Source organism: Narcine bancroftii, chromosome 5 (genome assembly GCF_036971445.1).
Source record: "Narcine bancroftii isolate sNarBan1 chromosome 5, sNarBan1.hap1, whole genome shotgun sequence".
NCBI lineage: Eukaryota > Metazoa > Chordata > Chondrichthyes > Torpediniformes > Narcinidae > Narcine > Narcine bancroftii.
Window position 1 is genome coordinate 51,793,568 of NC_091473.1, and position 21,285 is coordinate 51,814,852.

General features: G+C 39.6%; 2 protein-coding genes across 12 annotated transcripts in view; both read left to right on the forward strand.

Moving 5' to 3' along the window:
• Positions 1 to 14,349, forward strand: part of txnrd3 (thioredoxin reductase 3) — a 56,868-nt gene extending 42,519 nt beyond the window's left edge. Inside the window, exons 12-16 of the mRNA XM_069937435.1 lie at positions 5,617 to 5,773; positions 7,852 to 7,959; positions 9,964 to 10,059; positions 11,741 to 11,875; positions 12,922 to 14,349. Coding sequence (XP_069793536.1) covers positions 5,617 to 5,773; positions 7,852 to 7,959; positions 9,964 to 10,059; positions 11,741 to 11,875; positions 12,922 to 12,987 — 562 coding nt within the window. The 3' untranslated portion in view covers positions 12,988 to 14,349. The remainder of the gene's footprint in view (positions 1 to 5,616; positions 5,774 to 7,851; positions 7,960 to 9,963; positions 10,060 to 11,740; positions 11,876 to 12,921) is intronic.
• A 1,810-nt stretch (positions 14,350 to 16,159) lies between these two features.
• LOC138763384 (uncharacterized) overlaps positions 16,160 to 21,285 on the forward strand; it is a 144,825-nt gene continuing 139,699 nt past the window's right edge. For 9 of the 11 annotated variants that reach the window (XR_011357516.1, XM_069937441.1, XM_069937436.1 and 6 more), the window contains exons 1-2: positions 16,160 to 16,299; positions 19,793 to 19,909. Coding sequence is in view for 9 of the 11 variants with exons in the window: in XM_069937441.1 (XP_069793542.1) it covers positions 19,827 to 19,909 (83 nt within the window). In the remaining 2 variants the exon portion in view is untranslated. The remainder of the gene's footprint in view (positions 16,300 to 19,792; positions 19,910 to 21,285) is intronic. The other 2 variants (XM_069937439.1, XM_069937443.1) reach the window with 1 other exon arrangement.

The window sequence follows — 21,285 nt, forward strand, 5'->3', positions numbered from 1 at the left end:
ACTCTCTGCTCTAATGAGGACAAATGGTATTGGTGTAGATAGGGCAAAATGTCAAAGTGGATGTGATGGTTCGAAGCATCTGTTTCTATGCAATACTGAAGGAAAGTTCCACTGTTGTGCGGAGAGAGTAAAAGGAATGTCTAATTTCCTTGTCATCTTCACATCTCTATTGCCAGCTCAGAATGTTTCTGATTTCTAACCTGGCCAAATTCTGATGAAAAGTAATCAATGCAAGTAGGCTCCTTCTGCCTTTTTTTTTTTTGTTGCCTCATCTCTCTGACCTGCACCCAGTCCATAACCCTCCATACCTCTCCCATCCATATACCTGTCCAAATTCTTTTTTTCTTCTTAAATGTTAAAATTGAGCCTATACTCCCACTATACTCTGTGTGAAGAAGGTTCTCTCTCATGTTCCCCCTAAATTTTTCCCCTTTCTTGACCCATGTCCTCTGGTTTGTATCTCAACTATCCTCAGTGGGAAAAAGCTTATATACATTTACTGTCTATCCCCCTCAATTTTAAATACTTCTATCAAATCTTCCCTCGACTATTTTAAAGTATTGCCAATTTTATTTGGTGGTTAAAACTTATAAAATATTCCAAAAAAAATTCCCCTCCTTTTTTCTATGCTCTAGGGAATTAAGATCTAACCTGTTTAACCTTTCCCTGTAACTCAGTTCCTGAAGTCCGGGTAACATCCCAGTAAATCTCTGCACTCTTTCTATATTATTTGATATCTTTCCTGTAGTTAGATGACTAAAACTGCACACAATATTCCAAATTTGGCCTGACCAATGTCTGATACAACTTTACCACAACACCCCAGCTCCTATACTCAATATTTGGATTTATGAAGGCCAATATGCCAAACGCTCTCTTTACAACCCTATCCACCTGTGATGCCACTTTCAGGGAATTATGTATCTGTATTCCCAGATCCCTCTGTTCTACTGCATTCCTCAGTGCCCAACCATTCACTGTGTGTGTCCTTTCTTGATTTGTCATTTCAAAATGCAACACTTCACACTTCCCTGCATTAAATTGCATCTGCTGTTTTTCAGTCCCGATCCCTCTGCAAGTTTTGAAAACCTTTTTCGCTGTCTACAACGCCTCCAATCTTAGTGTCATCTGCAAACTTGCTGATCCAATTTACCACATTATCATCCAGATAATTGATATAGATGACAAACAACAATAGTCTCAGCACTGATCCCTGAGACACACCACTAAATCGCAGGCCTCCAATCTGAGAAGCCACTACTCTCTGGCTTCTCTTGCCCAGCCATTGTTGAATCCAGTTCACTACTTCACCACTTGGGACCTTGTCAAAGTCCTTACTAAAGTCCACGTAGACAAAATCCATAGTCTCTTCTTCATCAACTTTCCTGTTAACCTCCTCAAAAAAAACTCCAAGATTGGTTAAACACGAGCTATCACACACAAAGCCTTGTTGACTATCCCTAATCAGTTTCTGGCTATCCAAATACCGGTAATTGTATATCTGATCGCTTACAGCACTTTCATATAATTTACCTTCTCCTGACATCAGGGTCACTGGTCTATAATTTTCAGAGTTACTTTTGGGGCCTTTTTTTTAAACAATGGAACAACATGAGTTTCCTTCCAATCCTCTGGCACCTCACCTGTGGCTAAGGACATTTTAAATATTTCTGCCAGAGCACCTGCAATTTCTACATTAGCTGCCCTCAAGGTTCAAGGAAATATCTTGTCAGGCCCTGGGGATTTATCCACCCTTGCTTGCTTTAAGACAACAAGCTCTTCCACTTTAATCTGTATAGGTCTCATGATTTCACTTTTTTTTTCCCTTACTTCCCACAACTCTGCCCATTCCCTGAGTGAATATTGATGAAAAGAAAGTAATTTAAGATCTCCCCCATCTCTTTTGGCTCCATACAAAGCTGACCATTCTGATCTTCAAGAGGACTAATTTTGTCCCTTACTATCTTTTTGCTCTTAATATAACTGTTGAAATCCTTAGAATTTTGCTTCACATTGTCTGCCAAAGCAACCTCTTGTTTTCTTTTTGTCTTCCTGATTTCTTTCTTGAGGTTTTTTTTGAATTATTTATACTCCAGTACCTCATACCACAGAAAAAAGTTATATAATTGGTAATACCGTCTTCAATTGGTAATACCATCTTCAAGCAACACCTGAGAAAATTATGGACATGGAAGATCCCAGGGGATAACACCAGAAACCAGATTAATTACATGCTTAGAAGGAGAAAGTATAGAAATGCTCTGAAATCATGGAAAACATATCCGGGTACAGACTGCTACTATGATCTTGTGCAAATAATCAGTATGATGTACCTGAGACTTAGAAAGCTTAAAAGACCAAGAGTCGAGCAAAGCTGAATTTAGGACTTTTGAGAAAAAACTAGTGACCTCAAAAATGAATTCCAAATAACAGTGAAGAACAAATTCAAGGCTCTACAAAACATCACTATTATAGAATAGTAATGGAAAAAACCTCAGAGACAACATTGCACAAGAGGTGATTCCCAAAGAACAGAAAAAAAAAAGAAATGGATGACAGAAGAAATTCTGAAAATTATGGAACAAAGAAGAAAATGTTAGGAAAATGAACAAGCCTACGTATCCTTGCATGCACAGATAACAACCAAGTGCAAGGAAGAAAAAGAAGCATGGCTTAAGGACAAATATGAATTAATAGAGCAATTGCAGAAGACCAACAGTAAACGTGTGCACAACGAGATTAAAGAGATCACAAATTCAAAGAAAAGTGGGGTAAGAACAGGATGTATAAAAGCAAAAGATGGGTCTACAACGATGAGGGCCCAGCAATAATGAAAGAAGAAGTGGAACATGCTATGAAGAAAATGAAAAAGGAAATCATCAGGACTAGATAACATTTCGGTTGAACTGTATGAAGCACTAGAAGATTTTGGTGTAGAGAAATTATCAATCATATTGAATAGAATATATAACAGTGGCAAAGTACCAGAAGACCTTTTAAAGACCGTATTCATTGCACTGCCAAAGAAAATGGGTGAAATAGAGTGTGGATGACACAGAACAATTAGTTTAATGAGTCACCTCACAAAAACTCGACTTAGAATCTTCCTGCTCAGAATAAGAAACAAAATTAAACCAGATATCGGTGAAGAACAATGTGGCTTTGTCGAAAGCAAGGGATGATCAAATGCCATTTATATTCTCAGGAATATTATCGAAAGGTCAATGGAAGTACAAGACCTATACTTCTGTTTCACTGACTACACAAAAGTCTTTGGAACAGTGAAACACCAAGTCATCATGAAAATGCTTAAAAGATATTACTATCAACAGAAAAGATCTAAGAATAATCAGGAATCTCTACTGGCAACAGTGTGCAGCCGTACAGATAGACAATGAGGTTGGTGAATATCAGCCAATAAAACGAGGAGTCGGACAAGGTTGTTCTATCACCAGACCTGTTCTCCTTTTACAGTGAAAACATCATGAGAACCATACAAGACGTACCTAGAATAAGTACAGGAGGACACAGTATCAACAACCTTCGCTATGCAGATGATACAGTACAAATAGCAAACAGTGAAGTAAATTTACAGAAATTAGTATCTACCATTGACACAGAACAAAAGACTTGGCCTAACTTTAAACAAAAAGAAAACTGAAGTAATGGTAATATCAAAGAAAACTGAGATTCCATATTGTAGGATCATATTGGGAAATGGAATCCTGAAACAAGTTCACAACTTTAAGTACCTTGGCACCACAAAAGGCCTCTCTCCTCTATTTTAACACTTCCAATTTAGTAACTTTGAATATTTATTATCTATATTTTGTATTTATTATTTTTATTAATTATGTATGCCATGTATTTTTTTTACAAAAGTACCTGTTTGGCTACTGCAAGTAAGAATTTAGGTGCAGAAGTACATTGTACAATGTAAATAACAATAAACTCATCATTATCGTGCCTTGATCCCAATTTTGATCCAACTGTGGGTCAGTGTTAATTGGTGAGTGATTCTCTTCCTTAATTTTCAAAGCCTTTCTACAACACATCAGAAATAAGACAGAATATTCTTCATTAACTGGATGAGTACAGCCTCATTAACATTCAATCTTAATATCATTAGTGTAAAGTGGCCTTTGTGATTAGCAGTTTAGTTAACACAATAAATATTGCTTCCTTCTCCACACGTGTACCACATATAAGATGCTATTTGAACATCAAGGAATGCAACTATCTGTATTTTCCCTCCAATTAAACTTAATATCATGACTTGAAAATGCACTTCAATCTTGTGTTGTTGCATCTAAAGTCAGGAGTTTCTTTTGCAATGGTAAAGTTTGACTACAGTGGTTGAAGGAAGAGGCTGATAAACACCTTCATGGACAATTAGCGACGTATGATACATGCTGGCCTTCCATAAACATCTGATGGTAATAAAAAATCATATTAAATTTGGCTTTTAAACTTCTTTCCTATCCAATGCCCTTGATAGTTTACAAGGTTTTCAGTTTATCTTGGGGGGTGTAGAATGTGAGGGAGTGAGTTAAGAAAGTACAAGTACAGAATTAAATGGAAAGGTAAGAAATGATTAAATTGTAAGTATGCTCCTACTGAACACTTGATTGTTTCTAGGGATTTTTATTAGCTTTGCGAAAAAGATTTTTTAATGCTGAAATATGCATTTGTTGTGTGGCTATTTGCCAATAATTATACTTCAATATAAAACACCTGTGAATTAAAAATTGTGCCAAGAAGAACCTGAAGAGGATCATGTATTTTTTAAAAAAAGCTTTTCTTTAAACTTGTTCTGCTGCATTTTGTCCCAATATATTCAGCAGGTTTTTTTTGCTATTCTTATAGAATATAGAATGTTTTATATATGGCAGAACAAGGATTTTGAAAGGGAATAAATGTAAAATGTCTTTAAATAAAGTTCTGTATCATGAAATGTCTTGATAATTTTGGAGTTGAGGAATGAGGATTTTTTTGGTAGTTGCAGTTTTATTTTGGCTTTAGTACATAGAACAAATACAGCCCTCAATGTTGACCCATATATTCCTTCCTTAAAAAAAGTACTAAACACTCTCTACCCTGAAACCCTCTATTTTTCTTTCATCCATGTGTCTAAGAGTCTCTTAAATGCCCCCAATGTTTTGGTCTCCACCACCATCCCTGGCAAGGCATTCCCACAACTCTGAATCTTTTTTAAAAAAAAACCTTACCCCTGATGCCTCCCCTAAACTTCCCTCCCTTTACTTTGTACATGTCCTCTGGTGTTTGCTGATCCTGCCCAGGGAAACAAGTACTGGCTGTCCATCCTATCTACGCCTCTCATAATCTTGTAGACCTCTAACAAGTCTCCTCTCATCCTTCTATGTTCCAAAGACACAAGTCCTGGCTTTGCTAACCTTGCCTCTTAAGACTTGTTTTCCAATCCAGGCAACATCCTGGTAAATTTCTTCTGTACCCTCTCCATAGCTTCCACATCCTTTCTATAATGAGGTGAACAGAACTGAACACAATACTCTCTTACCAGAGATTTGTAGAGTTTCTTTAGTTTAGAAAGCCAAAAGTTTTTTTTGATTGTTGCATTGTTTTACTATTTGCTAGAAATGGGAAAATCTTGGTGGACAATGAAGAAAAGACCAATGTACCCTATATTTATGGTATAGGGGATGTTATTGATGGCAAATTGGAACTGACACCGGTTGCTATTCAAGCTGGGAAGTTGCTGGCACGCAGACTCTACTCTGGTTCCACTCTGAAGGTAAGATGGTGCTTGTTAATGCACAATTGGTATGATTAACATCTGTCCTAATGCTCATTTGGTTATGTCAAGTAAATGTTAAACAAAACACTCATTTCTAACAAAACACTCATTTCTGAGCTCAATCAGCCTGAGATTCTGAGAGCATGGAGACAGTGTGTGAATAGTTTCCTCAGCTTTAAGTTTGTGATCCTTAAGCCCCTTTCACACTTTCATTCCACTAAATTGGCTGTTCAGTGTCCTGGGATAGGAATTGACCACTCCTAACTGGGTCACTGAATGCTTTCACAGTTGCAAGGAGCCATCCCTGGGGATAGGACTGTTCTACCTTCTACTGGTGGCGTCATGACACTGAGTGTGATGGTGGACCTGCCCTAAGTCCTTATCAATATATTATGATCTTATATTTGAACAAAATTAATCATGCATAATTAAGCACAGTAGGAGCCCTTCAGCCCATTGTTGTTGTACCAACCTATATAACCCTTTATAATGGACCTTTAGTGCAAGCAATAAATAGCAATAGCGGACAATTTTTAAATAGGGTGGGAAAGTTGGTAGTGCTTTAGCACACAATTTATCTAGTGTGGGAAAGTTTGGAGTGCTATAGCGCACAAGTTAAACAGCGTGGGACTGTTGGTAGCACTATCACATACAATTTACAAATAGCATCGGGGGGGGGGGTGTCCTCCCAGAATTCCATGCGGCAGAGAAAGGGCTGTATGCATGGAGCATTCATAGAGGGGTTTATCTGCCACACAGCATTCTGGGAAGTCAGGTTTGCCATTGCCTTTTCCCCACGGTCTTTATAAATTGTACACTATAGTGCTACCAATTTTCTCACACTGTTTAAAAATTGTCTGCTATTGCTATTTATTTTTTCCTCCTCTCTCTTCCTCCACCCCTCCCCCCCCGCGACTTTCCCATGGAAAAGTTTATACCTTTATTTTAATCTTCCTGCACTCACACAAAAACTTGGGTCATTACAATCCCACAATGCAATTACCCATTTCACGCTTGCCGGAGTCTGCAGATGCTGGGGATTGTACTAGGGGCTGAGGCTGTCAATCCCCAGCGTGAGATGATGTAATCTGATGCCGGCATTGAGCTGATTTTGCTTTCTCATGAGGCACTTTAAATTAATTCCTGGGATCATTTGCAAGTATGAAAGGGGCTTCTGTGAGAGCAGTGTTAAGTCTTTATCTCCTGTGTGACCAACAGAAAAAAACAGGTCAAGGACATTTCTTACTCCAATAATAAATTGCTGTAACATCCAACAAAATTTCAGAGGTAGAGCTCACACTAACCTGTTCCACACAAATGGACAGTTTTTATTGAACAGGAGTGCATGTGCGCGTGCATATTACATATTAGTTTAAGGCTGAAGGAGAGAAGTAGTGAGGTTTGTAAGGAAGTTATAGAGCATGGTTGAGAATGGAGTAACAAGAAATGGAGATCTTAAAGAAATGTAGGGAAGGTAAGCATTACTGATAGGAGATTAAGGAGATATTTTTCACCAATACTAGGAATGCTTATATTTTGGTTCTGAGTGTGATAGAACAGATTAAGATGTACCTTTGTCATGTGACCAGTCTGGTCTATGGTATGAGGCACCATTTTGAATTGAGAGCTATAGCCCTTTGGCCACTGTTTATGGGAATGGGCTGAGAGGTGAAGGAACCAAATTTGTCAAATATTTTAAAGTTGAATTATTTTAAAAATGAAATATAAATATTTAATGTACTTTATCAGTAATCTCTGATAATCTGGCATACACAGAATATGAGGGATGAATTAAATTTTATTTATATTAATATCTCAGCCCTTGTCTGACTCACTTTTTATCAGGTGTTATACAGTATAATGAATATTCCAGTGAAATGGTTGAAAAAGCGTGGGATCTAGTGAGTTGGAATGAAGCAAACATTGTCTCTTGGTAGTTTTGAATATTTTGAGTCAATAATTGTAGAAATTGGCAAAAATGCAACTTAGTGTACTGTATTGTTTCTCAATATTGAAAACTAAAATTACGCTGAATAGTGGCATGTAGTGCATTAGTTTGCTTATTCATTTTTCAGTGCGACTACGTCAATGTATGCACAACAGTCTTTACACCTATGGAGTATGGATGCTGTGGGCTGTCTGAGGAAAGTGCAAAAGCATGTTATGGCGAGGAACATATTGAGGTAGGAATCAGATACATTTTCCCAGTTAAATGGAAACATTGTTTCATAGCTTCTGTACAGCAACCTGAATCTCATTTCTTATTGCTATTGAACTGCTAATTTTAATTAAGAAAATGAGATCTCATTTATTATAAACTCCTTTCTGTGCAGCTATTAATGCTAGTATTTGATCAGTGGGATGCTTGGTTGCTCTTCCAGCAACTTCATTCTGGCCCTCATCCAGCTTTGGAACTTTAGCCCAGCTTGAGCAAGGGCTGATCTTTCAGTTGCTTCTAAAAGAAGTCAAAATCTTGAAAAAGAATGTTGCTCTTATTCTATGTTCTTGAAAGGCTTTTGTAGTGAAGTCGGGTGAATAATATATGATGCCTGACTTATTCTTTATAACTAGGACATTTTGGTGCCTCTGAATTGTATTCCAGATCACCAAATAACCCTCAACTTTGATGTGAGGGATCCAATGAGAATGGTTTAAAATATCAAAAAAAGTTGGTTTGCTACTTTGTTTGAAACCATCTTGCCATTTACTTTCCAAGTAATCATCCCATGCCTCAAGGTTATTTTAGCAATGTATAATGGTTTGGTTGTTTCCTGTTACTGGACTAGAAGAATGTCTTGTGACTTTCAGTTGGAAAAAAACATTTGTGAAGGAGTAAACATGGAGGTTTTCCATTGATACTCCCTACTGAAAAGCCTGGTGCTCTAAATTTGAATTGAAAATGCTCTTTTGAACGGGGAGAGGGATGAAATTTAGTTATTCCTTATGCTATTCCCTGTTACTTGGAATTCCAATATAATGCTGCCTAGCATCTCTAATCCCAGCAGCATCCTTGCCAATCTTCTCTGAATCCTCGAGTTTATTCACATCCTTCCTATGGTATGGCAACCAGAACTGTATAGAATATTCTAGCAGTGGTGACCCCAATGTCATGTACATTTGCAATGTGACGTCCCCAACTCTTGTGCACATTGGCCCATCTGATGAAGGCAAGCATGCGAATGCTTCCTTCACCATCCTGTCACTAATTTCATGGAACTATGTACCTGCAGCCCTAGGTCATTGTGTTCTACAACATTCAGCAGGCTCTGCTATTCACTGTGTATTCCTGCCCTGGTTTAACTTCCCAAAATAAAGCAACTTGTATTTATCATGGAGAGAGAGAGCCAGTTATCAATGGAAGGGAAGGTTGGGGAATGTGCAAGTTTGCCCATCTCTGGATGATTCCAAGGATCAATATGTAAATGAAGCAAAGGGGACAAAGGTTGATGACCTGGCAAGTCCAGGGCAATGAATGTTGGGAAGGATTGCCATTGGTTATGACTGGATAGATAGATTCAAGAAATCCCACTGAACTGGGTTGTTCAGGAGGGGCATTGATGGGTGCAGGTGTGTTTGATTTCACTAAAAAGACAGCAGGTGAACTGGATGGGTTGAGTAGCATTAGTGGGAGAAAAAGAATGGTCATTGTTTTGGGTCGATTTTTTTTTACTTTTTTTTCCCCCCTCCCCCCCCCAGGCAATTTCATTGATGCAGTAAGTGGTAAGCTGATGAGGTGAAGGGATTATAACACCATTGGTGCTGAGCTGGGAGAAGTATATTGTGGTCAAAGACAAGGGACGTTACAGATTGGGTAGTGGCTTGACAAGGGGAAAGGACATAAGTTGGAATCCATCGCATGTGTGTTGAATGCTGCCTATTTCCTCCTGTGCTGAGTTGGAGAAGGTGAAACATCAATAGAATTTGATATCTGGGAACCCTGCTGGGATGTGAGATACATACTGGAAGGAATGTTGGATATTATCAATAAATATGCAGATATAATTTGTGGATAATGTCACTGAGGGACAGCAGAATTGTTAGTGTTTAATAGAGGTATACCACATCTCAGCATTTCTTGTTCAAAGTGTGTCATTTAATCATGCCAGTTTTTAAATGCATTGAAACTTCTGTAATGTTTGCTATTTCCTTTTTCATTTGTGGTCAGTATCTACTTTTTCACATTTCAGGTGTATCATAGTATATTCTGGCCACTGGAATGGGTCTTACCAGGAAGGGATAAGAATGGTTGTTATGGCAAGGTGATTTGCTCAAAGCTGGACAATGTAAGTTTTCTTTCAATAGCCTAACATTCTCCAGAATTTTTGGGAAAGTATGATATTTGCTGCAGGCAGTTTAAACAGATCAGTTGCTTCTTCATTAAGGTAGTGCACTTGTATTTCATTGGGTTGTTCAAGGAAGAATTTACCAGGAAATAAACTTGTGCAAAATATCTGACTCATTCTGCCAAGCTGGTACCTATTGGCTGGATAGTAATTGTTCATCCAGGAATATCTAAGTTGAAGTTAAGGCTGTCAGCGTGGTCTTGCCCAATCCAACACTTGCTGACAACCTTTCTTTTTAAAATATTTCTATTGATTTTAATATTAAGACCCTTTATACATAATTACATGATTTCTAACTGATTACATAATTCAATTCATAGAATATACATTATTTATACATATATATAATATATAAAAATATCTGTTTGTAAAATATATATCAATTGCGACTCTCGAACATCACACAGAGAATCCTCAGAGCATCCACACAACTAAATCTTCAAGTTGTGATAGTAATCTATGAATGGGCCCCACATGTGGTCAAATTCAACTTTGACATCTTTAATATTCTATCGAATTTTTTTTCCAAATTTATGGTAAGTATAACATAATATCACGCAACCATTGCATATAAGTAGGCGAACTTTCCATTTCATTAGAATTGCTTGCCTGACAACCTTTCTAAGTGTCACTTAACTCTGCCTCTTTCATTGAAATGTTCAGTAGAAGGTTTTGTTAACTCTGGTTACTTTCTGCTGCTTTTGCATACAGAATCAGGGTGTCAAGCAAGCAATAAACAAAGGAATGGAGTTCAGTGTTCCAGTGGCCATATCTATAATGGAGTTGTGTGCTAATTGCAAGAGGAGGAAGGGGCAGTCAAGCATTGTTACCACCTGTGATTAAACGAGGATGAAAGTACAGCAAAAACTGGAAATCCAAAATCTCTTAAAATTTGGACATACAGCATGGTTACAGGCCTTCTTGGCCCACAAGTCCCTGCTACCCAAATTACATCCAATTAACCTATGTCTCCGGTACATTTTGAATGGTGGGAAAACCCATGGAGACACTGGGAGAAAGATTAAAGGTCTTCAACCTGAAATGTTGAGGTTCTTTCCACCAGAAAAGCCTGGCCTTAATATTTTCTGACTTTTAAATGTATTGACTAACATGTATCCTGAAGCAGTCACAAATCAGTAATTTCATAAAACTGCCCAAGATTGTCTTTTTTTCCCTGTATGCATTGCACTCTGTATTTCACTTGAGTTTATAAGTTTATCAACGTATTGACTTGCACATTTTGTCATTTTAAGATTAATACGCTGGAAATAATGATCATGCCTATTGTCACAGATTGTACAATATATACATGCACCAAAATCTTCCTTGCTGCTGCCAAACCGGAGACAATAAATACAAAGAATGAATAATATTGAGTTATTGTCTTGCAATAAAAGGTGACTTTGCAATAGTTCAGAGCCTTTTTTTGGTGTCTGAGCAATCTCTGATTGGTGTTCAAGAGCCTGATAGCTGTGGGAAAGAAATAATCTATAACCTGTTTTATGTTGACTGAAAATAATGAATGTAGCCATTTATATATATAAAAAAAGTAAATTAAAGGAAAAAAAAATGTGATGAATATTTCCTGCATTGCTTAAATTAACTTTTTTTGTTTTTTTAGTATCGGGTGGTGGGATTTCATGTTCTTGGTCCAAATGCTGGTGAAATCACTCAAGGTTTTGGTGCAGCAATGAAGTGTGGCATAACCAAAGAGCAGCTGAACAGTGTCATTGGGATTCATCCAACTTGTGCTGAAGTACGTCATTTGATCTCATTCCTGCTTTTCTGTTTTTCTCCAACTTCCTATGGCAGATGCATTCTTTCCCTATTTGCTCTTGCTTTGCTTTTGTATTGTGCATTTTCCAGTGCCTCTTTTGAACAATTTCATTTTTACTTTAGACTTTGTTTAGACTGTAGTTTCATGGTGCCCAATACCTCCTTATAGTGTAAGTTGACTGTCTCCATTGGGTACAAACATAATCCTGAAGTTGCATCTCCATTTTTCCAAATACCTGGGTCTGAATAAGCATCAATTGGTGTCCTTGTTTCTTGCTGAATGGTAACCGGTTAAATTGAGTCATTGAGTTGATCTGTTTTGTATAGAAACAAGCTCTTTGTCCCAACTTGTCCATGCCAGCCAAGTTGCCAATGTTTGCTCCATATCCTTCTATAATTTTCCAATTTGTGTGTTTGTGCAAATTAGATGTTGTAATGGTAGCTGCCTTTACCTCTTCCTCTGGCAGCTTGATTTACATCGCAGATTCAGATTTATTGTCAGAATACATAAATGACATCACATACAACCCTGAGATTCCTTTTCTTTTGGGCGAGGTAGAATTACCACTTATTGATAGTGCATAAAAAACTGTGCAATGTACATATGTAAACAAATACAGAAATGTATGCAACTGACTACAATACAGAGAAGGAAAATACTGCTACTGTTGATGGAAAAATTTGGCCCTCTGATCACTACCCTGACAGGCAACCGAGATATTCCTACCCATAACCACTCACGTTATCTCTACCTCTCATGATTTCACACAACTCTAAAATGTAACCCCATCAGCTACTTGCACCCCAGGGAAAAAGCCCCACCCTCTCTAGTCTCTCCATATAACTCAAGACTTCAGTATTGGTAATATACTTGTGAAATTTTTCTGTATAATTTTCACCTTAATGACATCCTTGCTGGAGCTGGGCATGCAAGACTCTCAATACTCCCAAGATTGTAACGAACAAAACATCTAATCAACTTTATTTGTTTTAAACCATTAGTGATTGCTTTATTTTTGCTTTTAGGAGTTCACAATGATGGAAATAACAAAACGATCAGGTGTGGACATTACCAAGAAAGGAGGCTGCTGAGGTTAAATCCTGCTGTTGTAATGCTGCTGCCCTGTGTGCATTTTTACTGCTGTAAGGCTGGCTCAACCTGCATCTTGCTTCCACTCTGGTAACGATCACAAACTGCAGCAAGAACAAACAGGTTTTTTAAAAAAAAAAGCACCATGCAACATCCTGAGTTGTGTGGCAGCGAAGTATGCAGAGCAACAGTGGGGTAAACCTTGGTTTGAACTTTATTCCTTGACATGCTTGAAAGGGCACTGATTGATAAATTGTGCCTTCTTGAAGTTTTGGCCTGGAACCTGAAACGAGGTGGGCCATGACAGATGACTAACAAGCAAAGTCTGGAAAATCTACGTCCATTCAGATGATTGCGCTTCCTTTTCTCTAATGAGATTTTAGTCTTGTGGCTCTCCTGGAGATTTTGCTGTTCATTGTTTCATAGATGTATGTTAGGCTGCTGATGGGGATGAGATTCATTTTTTCCTTTCTATGGTATTGGTAAATAGCATAATTGCACTCGCAAGTTTTCACTTAAAAAAAATCAAGAATTTGTAAAGGAATATGCCATGTTTGATTATTAAATATTCTGCAATATTGATATTTTCTGAAAGAACACGTGGATTATGGTTTGGGAAGTTTGATTTTTATTTAATGTGTTTATAACTGTCTATACTTTGCTAATCAACTTTTTAATCTTAGCAAAGTAAGCAACTTCTGACCAAACTTAAAAATGAGTTGGAATGTGTGAATCTAGTAAATTCTTTCTGCAGATAATTGTATTCAAAATGTGCATTTCTGCAGTAACATAGAAAATTGACCTGTAAAAGTGGATGTCTGATTTATTTTTTTCTGTTGTCCTTTTGCTCTTTGAAGAAGTGTTGAACTGTTGGTCATAAGCTTAATTCGGTCAGGAACTCTTCTTCCTGTTGATTGGAATATTTTTGTCTTGGAACCAGGTAGTTTTAAACATCTGTATTACACTAATCCTTATTGCAACCAGTTGAATTGGCTCCTCTTTGTCCAGCATTGCTTCCATATGCTTTCACTCCTCCTTCTGCTTATAGCTGCACTGATTGTAAACTGTTACAAAATAAGTGCAGCTACATGCTCATTTATAATTTGGATCATTCTGAGATTGGATTGAATGTATGCACAATCACATTTTCTGTCGCCTTGTATATCTGAGGGTGAGCAAGCATGTGCTTGAATATTTAATTCGAATGAGATCACATTTGCAACTATTTATCATTGGTGTCTGTCTGGATCAGAATTTTCTTTTTGCAACATTTGATGTATTCTCCCTTTAAGCAGCACTAACTGAAACATTTCTATTGTGAACAAAGTTTGTTACCCAAAACTCTTAATAAAATCTATATCAAACTTGTGTGCGAGGAGTGCCCTTCTGATGAGGCAACTCTGCTTCATCATGGTTGAAAATGTGTTTCTTAGTTGCAGTTTAATTGAAAGTGGTGGCTGTACAGTACTTGAAAACCCTGTTCTTTTTCAAATCTTTTGATCTTTTTAATTTATTTTTATCAGTTGAACATTGTTCATGTGAACAGTTGAGTTAGGAAAGGAATTGGCCACTTGGACCTTTGAGTCTGTACCAGGATTTAATATGGTTGTGGATAAAGGCAGAATATCTAGTCTGCCTTCTTGCCTACTTGTTGTAACCTTTCACCTCTTGCTTATTGACCATCTACCACTGCAGTTTATATTAAAAAAATGTCCTCAGTAGAAGCAGCTTCAAAAAGAATTGAGTAAATAGTTTGCTTTATCTTTCTTATTCTTTTTCAGTGACCTTTTAGTTCTAGATTCTAACACACCTTTTGTACAGTTGTCCTTGGGCTTTTAAACATTTTAATTGATTTCTCTTGCTTCTCATTCTAAATTGAAGAACACTTACGCCTAATTGATCCAAAGCAAAATAAAATTTGCAGGAGGAACTCAGTGGGTTGAGCAATATCGGTAGAAGAAAAAAAGTCAAATGTTTTTGGACAGAACACTTCAAGACTGTTGTCTATTCAATCCTCTTCTAATGTGGACAGTCTTGTCTTAAATGCTTCCAATGTGTTAACATCCTTGAATAAAGAGACCAGTACTAAACACTTTAGGTTTCACCAATGCCCTATGTAAATGAAATACCTGTGTAACCACCCTACTTTACATTCAATTCACCTACCAATAAAAGAGTAGTTTTTGGAATTTCTCATTCTTGGTTCAGAGACCCATTTTGCCTGTGATGTACAGATAATAATGGTGTTTGTCAAAAAGTTCTCAAGCTGCTGGATTTTCTTTTGCTCGCTGCAATAGAAGGCATTTGATCATCATCTCATCTGCCTGCATTTGATGATCTGTGATTCCTGCTCCTTATTAACTTGTGTGCTTGTTCAGGTGCTATAGTACATTACTGGGATTTCTTTGCCCACCTCTTTGGATCTGAGATTGAGAGAAGATGATCGTGGTTATATAGCATGGAAACAAGCTCTTTGGGCCAACCTCTTGAAGGTCATCCTCAGCCTCTTCCCCTTTAGGGACAAAAGTTATTGCCTTAAAATTCAAGCCCTCCAGTCAGTAGAATATTACAGCACAATACAGGCCCTTCAGCCTCCAATGCTCTGCTGACCTATGGAAACCTACTCCACAACTATCTAATCGTTCTCTACCTCATGTCCATATCATATTATTTTTCTGACATCCTTTGCCTCCACTACTTCCCCTGCAATGCATTCCAGGCCCCCTTCACCATCACCATGTAAAAAAAACTTAACTGACGTGTGTCGCCCCTAAACACGTTAAGTGTCACCTGGTGGATATTTTATGGGACCCTTTCATCTTGAGGCCATCTTCCTCCAGCTCAGACATTACGGGAGAGAAACGGAGGACATGCATGCTTCTGATCTCGGAACGATTCCCGAGTGTTTGTTTTCAGGCTAAAAGCTGGGTTATTCGGTGCGTGTCCAGTGACTGCCCCTCTCGCAATGTGCGGAATCCACGGTTTGGGACGTTTATAGCTGGCGTGGCTCGGCTGGGACGAGGTCCTTTCCTACTCGGTATCTAACGACACGTGCCCGATCAGCAGGGGAAGCGACGTGACTGGGCGTGAGCAGATGGAGCGCCGAAGGAAGGTACACGCACAGAGCGCTGAACAATCCCTTGCAGCTGATTGGAATATTTTGGTTCGAATGGTTTTTAAACGCATTGTTGGCAGGCAGAAGTCGCCGAGTGACCACCTGGCTAACGAGAGAGTGCGTTAGATTTTATAATCCGGACCGGGAACCACGATTATAAAGCGAACTGCAAGGACTGAATCGAGTTGAATGGGAGCAGGTAACTAAGGAAAGGCTAGGAGGAAGACTGATGCCAGTCCGAGATAAATCCCGGTTCTTGCATCGCCTGAGGGTTCAACTGGACCTTTAAACTCCACCTGATCTTGAATCTGATCTCCCCCCCCCCCTCAATTCCTAATTACAGACCCCCAACCTGAACCCTAAAATCTGGCGTCCTAATCCCAAATTCATGCACCAAGGTGTAGTGAGAAGTTGTTTTATGGGTTCACCTGGTCATTTCCATATATGGAAGTGTTAAAGGTTTGGGGGAGAGATCAAATTCAAGATTATTGTCAACCTGCTCACACACCGACACACAAACAACATATAAATATGATGATCAAAATAAATGTACATTAAATAATTTCCAGTTTCTAGGATTGTTCACCTGCCGGAACCACTTCCTGCAGGAAGAAGCTGTTTCCCAGCCTGGCAGTCATGGTTTATATGCTCCTGAACTTCTTCCTTGAAGGTAGTGTCTCAAAGAGACTGCAGGCTGGATGGTAAGGGTTCTCAATGATTCTCTGAGCCCTCTTTCAGCACTACTCCCTATAGATATCATTGATTGAGGGGAAGGGAGACCCAAATGATCTCAACAGTTTCATCACCCTCCAAACTGAGCTCCTATCTCATGCTTTGCAGCTACCATATTACACTTCGATACACCAGCCAAGACCATCTCGATTGTGCTGTGGAAAATTGTTTGTTTGATGGCTGGTAATCTTGGCTTCCTCATCCTCCTTAGGAAGTGTAGGTGCTGCTGCTCCTTTCTGACTAATGGGGAGGTGTTGTGGGTCCAGGATAGGTCATCCTTTAAATGGATGCCAGGAAACTTTGTGCTCCCCAGTGGTGGAAGATCAACAACACTAGACTCACATAGACAGACAAAGGAGATGATTGTGGACTTCAGGAGAACAAAGGACAACTCTCCACATCAACAGCTCTGTTATAGAAAGAGTGGAGAGCAGTTGCTCAAAGCACTTCATGAATCATTTAGTCCAGTACCCATCGCTCTCTTAGGCACTGAGATGATGATGGCTTCCTTGAATCCTGTGAGGAAAGTGGTTTGCTGGAGTGAGATATTTAAGATGTCTGTTAGAACCTTAGCTTGTCAGCACCTAACTAGGAATGTTTTCTGGTCTTGCTGCTTTGTGTGGGTTCACCCTGGATAGGATCCTCTTCACCTTAGCTGCTGCAATGCAGAGTAGTGCCTGTTCCTCAGGAGAGTACGGGAATTTCCTTGGTATTGTATTGTTTTCCAAATTGAACCTTGCATAGAAGGTGTTCAGCTTGTCAGGAAGGGAGGTGTCATTATCACTGTCCCTCAACACAACCATCATGTGAGATTTATCTCGAAACCTGATCTAGTGAAAGGGTTGGGGAGAGAAGAGATGTGTCAACTGGGAGAGGGATGCAGACTTAATAATATTAGCTGATGCTGATGTATCTGGAGGAGGTGTAAATAGAGGGGAACCCTGCCATTCCTGCATATCAGAAGTGAAGTGAATACAATTAAAGCACAGCAGGTCAGAAGATGCATTACCTTTGCATTAGCCTGGGGCTCAGGTGAAGGGTCGCTGGCTTTTTCCCAGTGAAGGGGACCAGAGAGGGGAAAGATTTAAAAGGGAGTTTTTCTCACAGAGTGGTGGGTCTGTGGAATGAACTGCCAGAGGAAATGGCAGAGGTGCAGACAGATATGTTAAAGATATTTGAACAAGGACATGGAGACAATTGTAAGGTGACATAGCACAACTCCTTTGGGCCAACTCGTATATGCTGACTGAATTGGGATAGGAAAGGTTTCAAGGGATATGAACCAAATGCAGGCAAATAGAACTAGCCCAGGTAGACAATTTGGTCAGCATGGACAAGTTGGGCAGAAGGGCTTGCTTCTGTGCTCTATACCTCTAAAATTCTATGACCAGAGAGTGATAAAGAGATGGTTAAATCACCCATGGTATGAGCCAATGTGTGCTCAACAATGAGGTCCTCAGCACAGTGGCGTCATGCTTACTTTGGGTTTACTGTTCACTCACCAGTTGGTGAATATACATTTATAAGGAGCAACCAGGCTGAGTCCTCGCTAACATTCCTTCGGCTTGGCTTAGCGGACGAAGATTTATGGAGGGGTAATGTCCATGTCAGCTGCAGGCTCGTTGGTGGCTGACAAGTCCGATGCGGGACAGGCAGACACGGTTGCAGCGGTTGCAGCGGTTGCAGGGGAAAATTGGTGGGTTGGGGTTGGGTGTTGGGTTTTTCCTCCTTTGTCTTTTGTCAGTGAGGTGGGCTCTGCAGTCTTCTTCAAAGGAGGTTGCTGCCCGCCGAACTGTGAGGCGCCAAGATGCACGGTTTGAGGTGAGATCAGCCCACTGGCGGTGGTCAATGTGGCAGGCACCAAGAGATTTCTTTAGGCAGTCGTTGTACCTCTTCTTTGGTGCACCTCTGTCATGGTGGCCAGTGGAGAGCTCGCCATATAACACGATCTTGGGAAGGCGATGGTCCTCCATTCTGGAGACGTGACCTACCCAGCGCAGTTGGGTCTTCAGCAGCATGGATTCGATGCTGTCGGCCTCTGCCGTCTCGAGTACATTACTAACAACAGAAAATGCTGGAAACACCCAGCAGGTCAGGTAGCATCTGTGAAGGGAATTGCTGTTGAAGGTGAAGAACCCTTTTGGTGACATTTTTCTGTTCGACTTTGATGGTCCAGCCTCTTGGTGTTGAAGTGGCAGGGTTTTATATATACACATACACACAAGCTTATGTTGCCTTGGAGCTGCTCTGACATTTGGTAAGATGGTTGATTTTAAAAATTACAGCAGAAACCATTTGCACCACAGCTTGGTTCTGGAACTGCAGAGAGTTGTGAACATAACTGTGAACATAACATAGTGTCACACTAACCCCTTCACCTCCATCAACTCTATTCTCACCTCCCGCTATCTCAAGAAAGATCTGTCCCACTCTGGTCACATTTTTTTCTCCCCCTTGCCCTGTATGTGATGTCATGTACTGTATGTACTCTGACAATAAATCTGAAATCTGTCCATCTGAAGATACAAGAGCTTGAAAACATGAACATCCAGATTCAAGAATAGTTTCCTCCTGTTATCAGACTCTTAAATAGGCCTCTCATTGGTTAAAAATATGATCTTGTACTATTTAACTGAACTTTTCTCTATACCCTGCATTTTGTCTGTCTTAACACCATACCCTGCAATCTTTGACTAGCTGTATCCTGCTCTCTTTGTTTTATTGTTGCACCGTCTGCTGTATTAAAGCATAGGTTGACTTGACTGGTTGCACACAAAACAAAGCTTTTTTGCTCTATCTTGGTACGTGTGACATTAATTCAATACAATTCTTTGCTTTCATTGCTAGAACCAGTGGTTCTCCAAGGGCTAAATTTCATTGATTTGGTGGAGGTTAATGTATTGAAGGCAGGGGAAGGCATGAGTGGAGCTGATGGTCTAAACCTGTACTTATCACTGCAGCAGGATAACAGGAGCAGCTGGGCTTCCCTGCAAAATGTGTGACCTGCATAGGACTGTCCACAGAACACAGTGTGAAAGGAAGTCCAGTCCTCAAACCATGTCAGCAGATGGACTTGGGTGAGTGATGTAGAAATCTGAGTATGTGGGCAATTCACACCTGAGGAAAGTGCAGACTCTGGGGTTGAGTGCAATATGCAAACTCATACACTAAGGGTAACCAATGATTCAGGCCTGAGCCCTTTTTCAAGATATGAACAAGGTGTAGGGGAAGGGTAGGAGAAGCAGGATTTTTGGGAGTACTGATATACAGAGGGATCTTGAGGTGCAAGTCTACAGCTCCCCAAAAACAGTGACACAGGTAGACAGGGAGGTAAAGGTGTATATCACACTTCCCTTCATTGGTCAGGGCACTGAGTATAAAAGTCAAAAAGTCACATTGAGGCTGTGTAAAACTTGGTGAGCTCTCATCGAAAGTATTGCGTGAGGTCCTCCCCTTTTGCAAGGTCGATGCCGAATTCACCACATTATCAGAACATAAGAAATAGGAGCAGGATTTGGCCACCCAGCCCAGCATGCCTGCTCCACCATTTAATAAGATCATGGCTGATCTGGCCATGGACTCAGATCCACCTAAGCACCTGTTCCCCATAACCCTTAATTTCCCTATTCTTCAAAATAATTATCTGTGTCTTAAAAACATTTAATGAGGCATACTCCACTGCTTCTTTGGACAGAGAATTTGCACAGATTCTCTACTCTCTGGGAGCAGTTCCTCTTGATCTCTGTCTTAAATCTTCTCCTGTAATTCTTGAGTCTATGGATTCTAGTTCTAGTCTCATCTGACAGTGGAAACTGCCTCCCTGCTTCTATCTTATCTATTCCTTTCACCATTTTACGTTTCCACAAAATTCCCACTCATCCTTCTAAACTCTGTTGGGTACAGTCCCAGGAGACTCCATCTCTCATCATCTCTCATCTCAGAATCAATCTGGTGAACTTCCTCTGCACCACCTCAAAAGCCAGTATATCCTTTCTCCAGTAAAGAAACCAGATCTGCCCACAGTATAGCAGGTGGGGCCTCACTAGTTCCCTGTAAAGTTTCAGTAGCAGCAGTCAAGCTCTTAAATTCAATTATAACAGTGACTACTGTTCTAAAGTATTGCATTAACTTGATACCTTGAGGTTGTGAAATCCACAGTTAGGAACCATGGAGATTATTAATGAATATCAAATGTAATTTCCTCAGTAAGTACTAACCAAGATGCTAAATTAAACTTATTCCATCTGGCTGCGTATTCCCTGCCTGTTTATGTACCTGTTGGAATGCCTTTTAAAGACTGATATTGCATTGCTTCCATCACTACTCCTGGCGGCCCATTCCACGCACCCTCCACTCTCTTTTTTTTAAAAAACCTACACCACACATCTTCAAACTTCCCCCTCTCAACTCAAATGTATGTTCTCTAGCATTTGACTTTTCCTCCCTGGGAGAA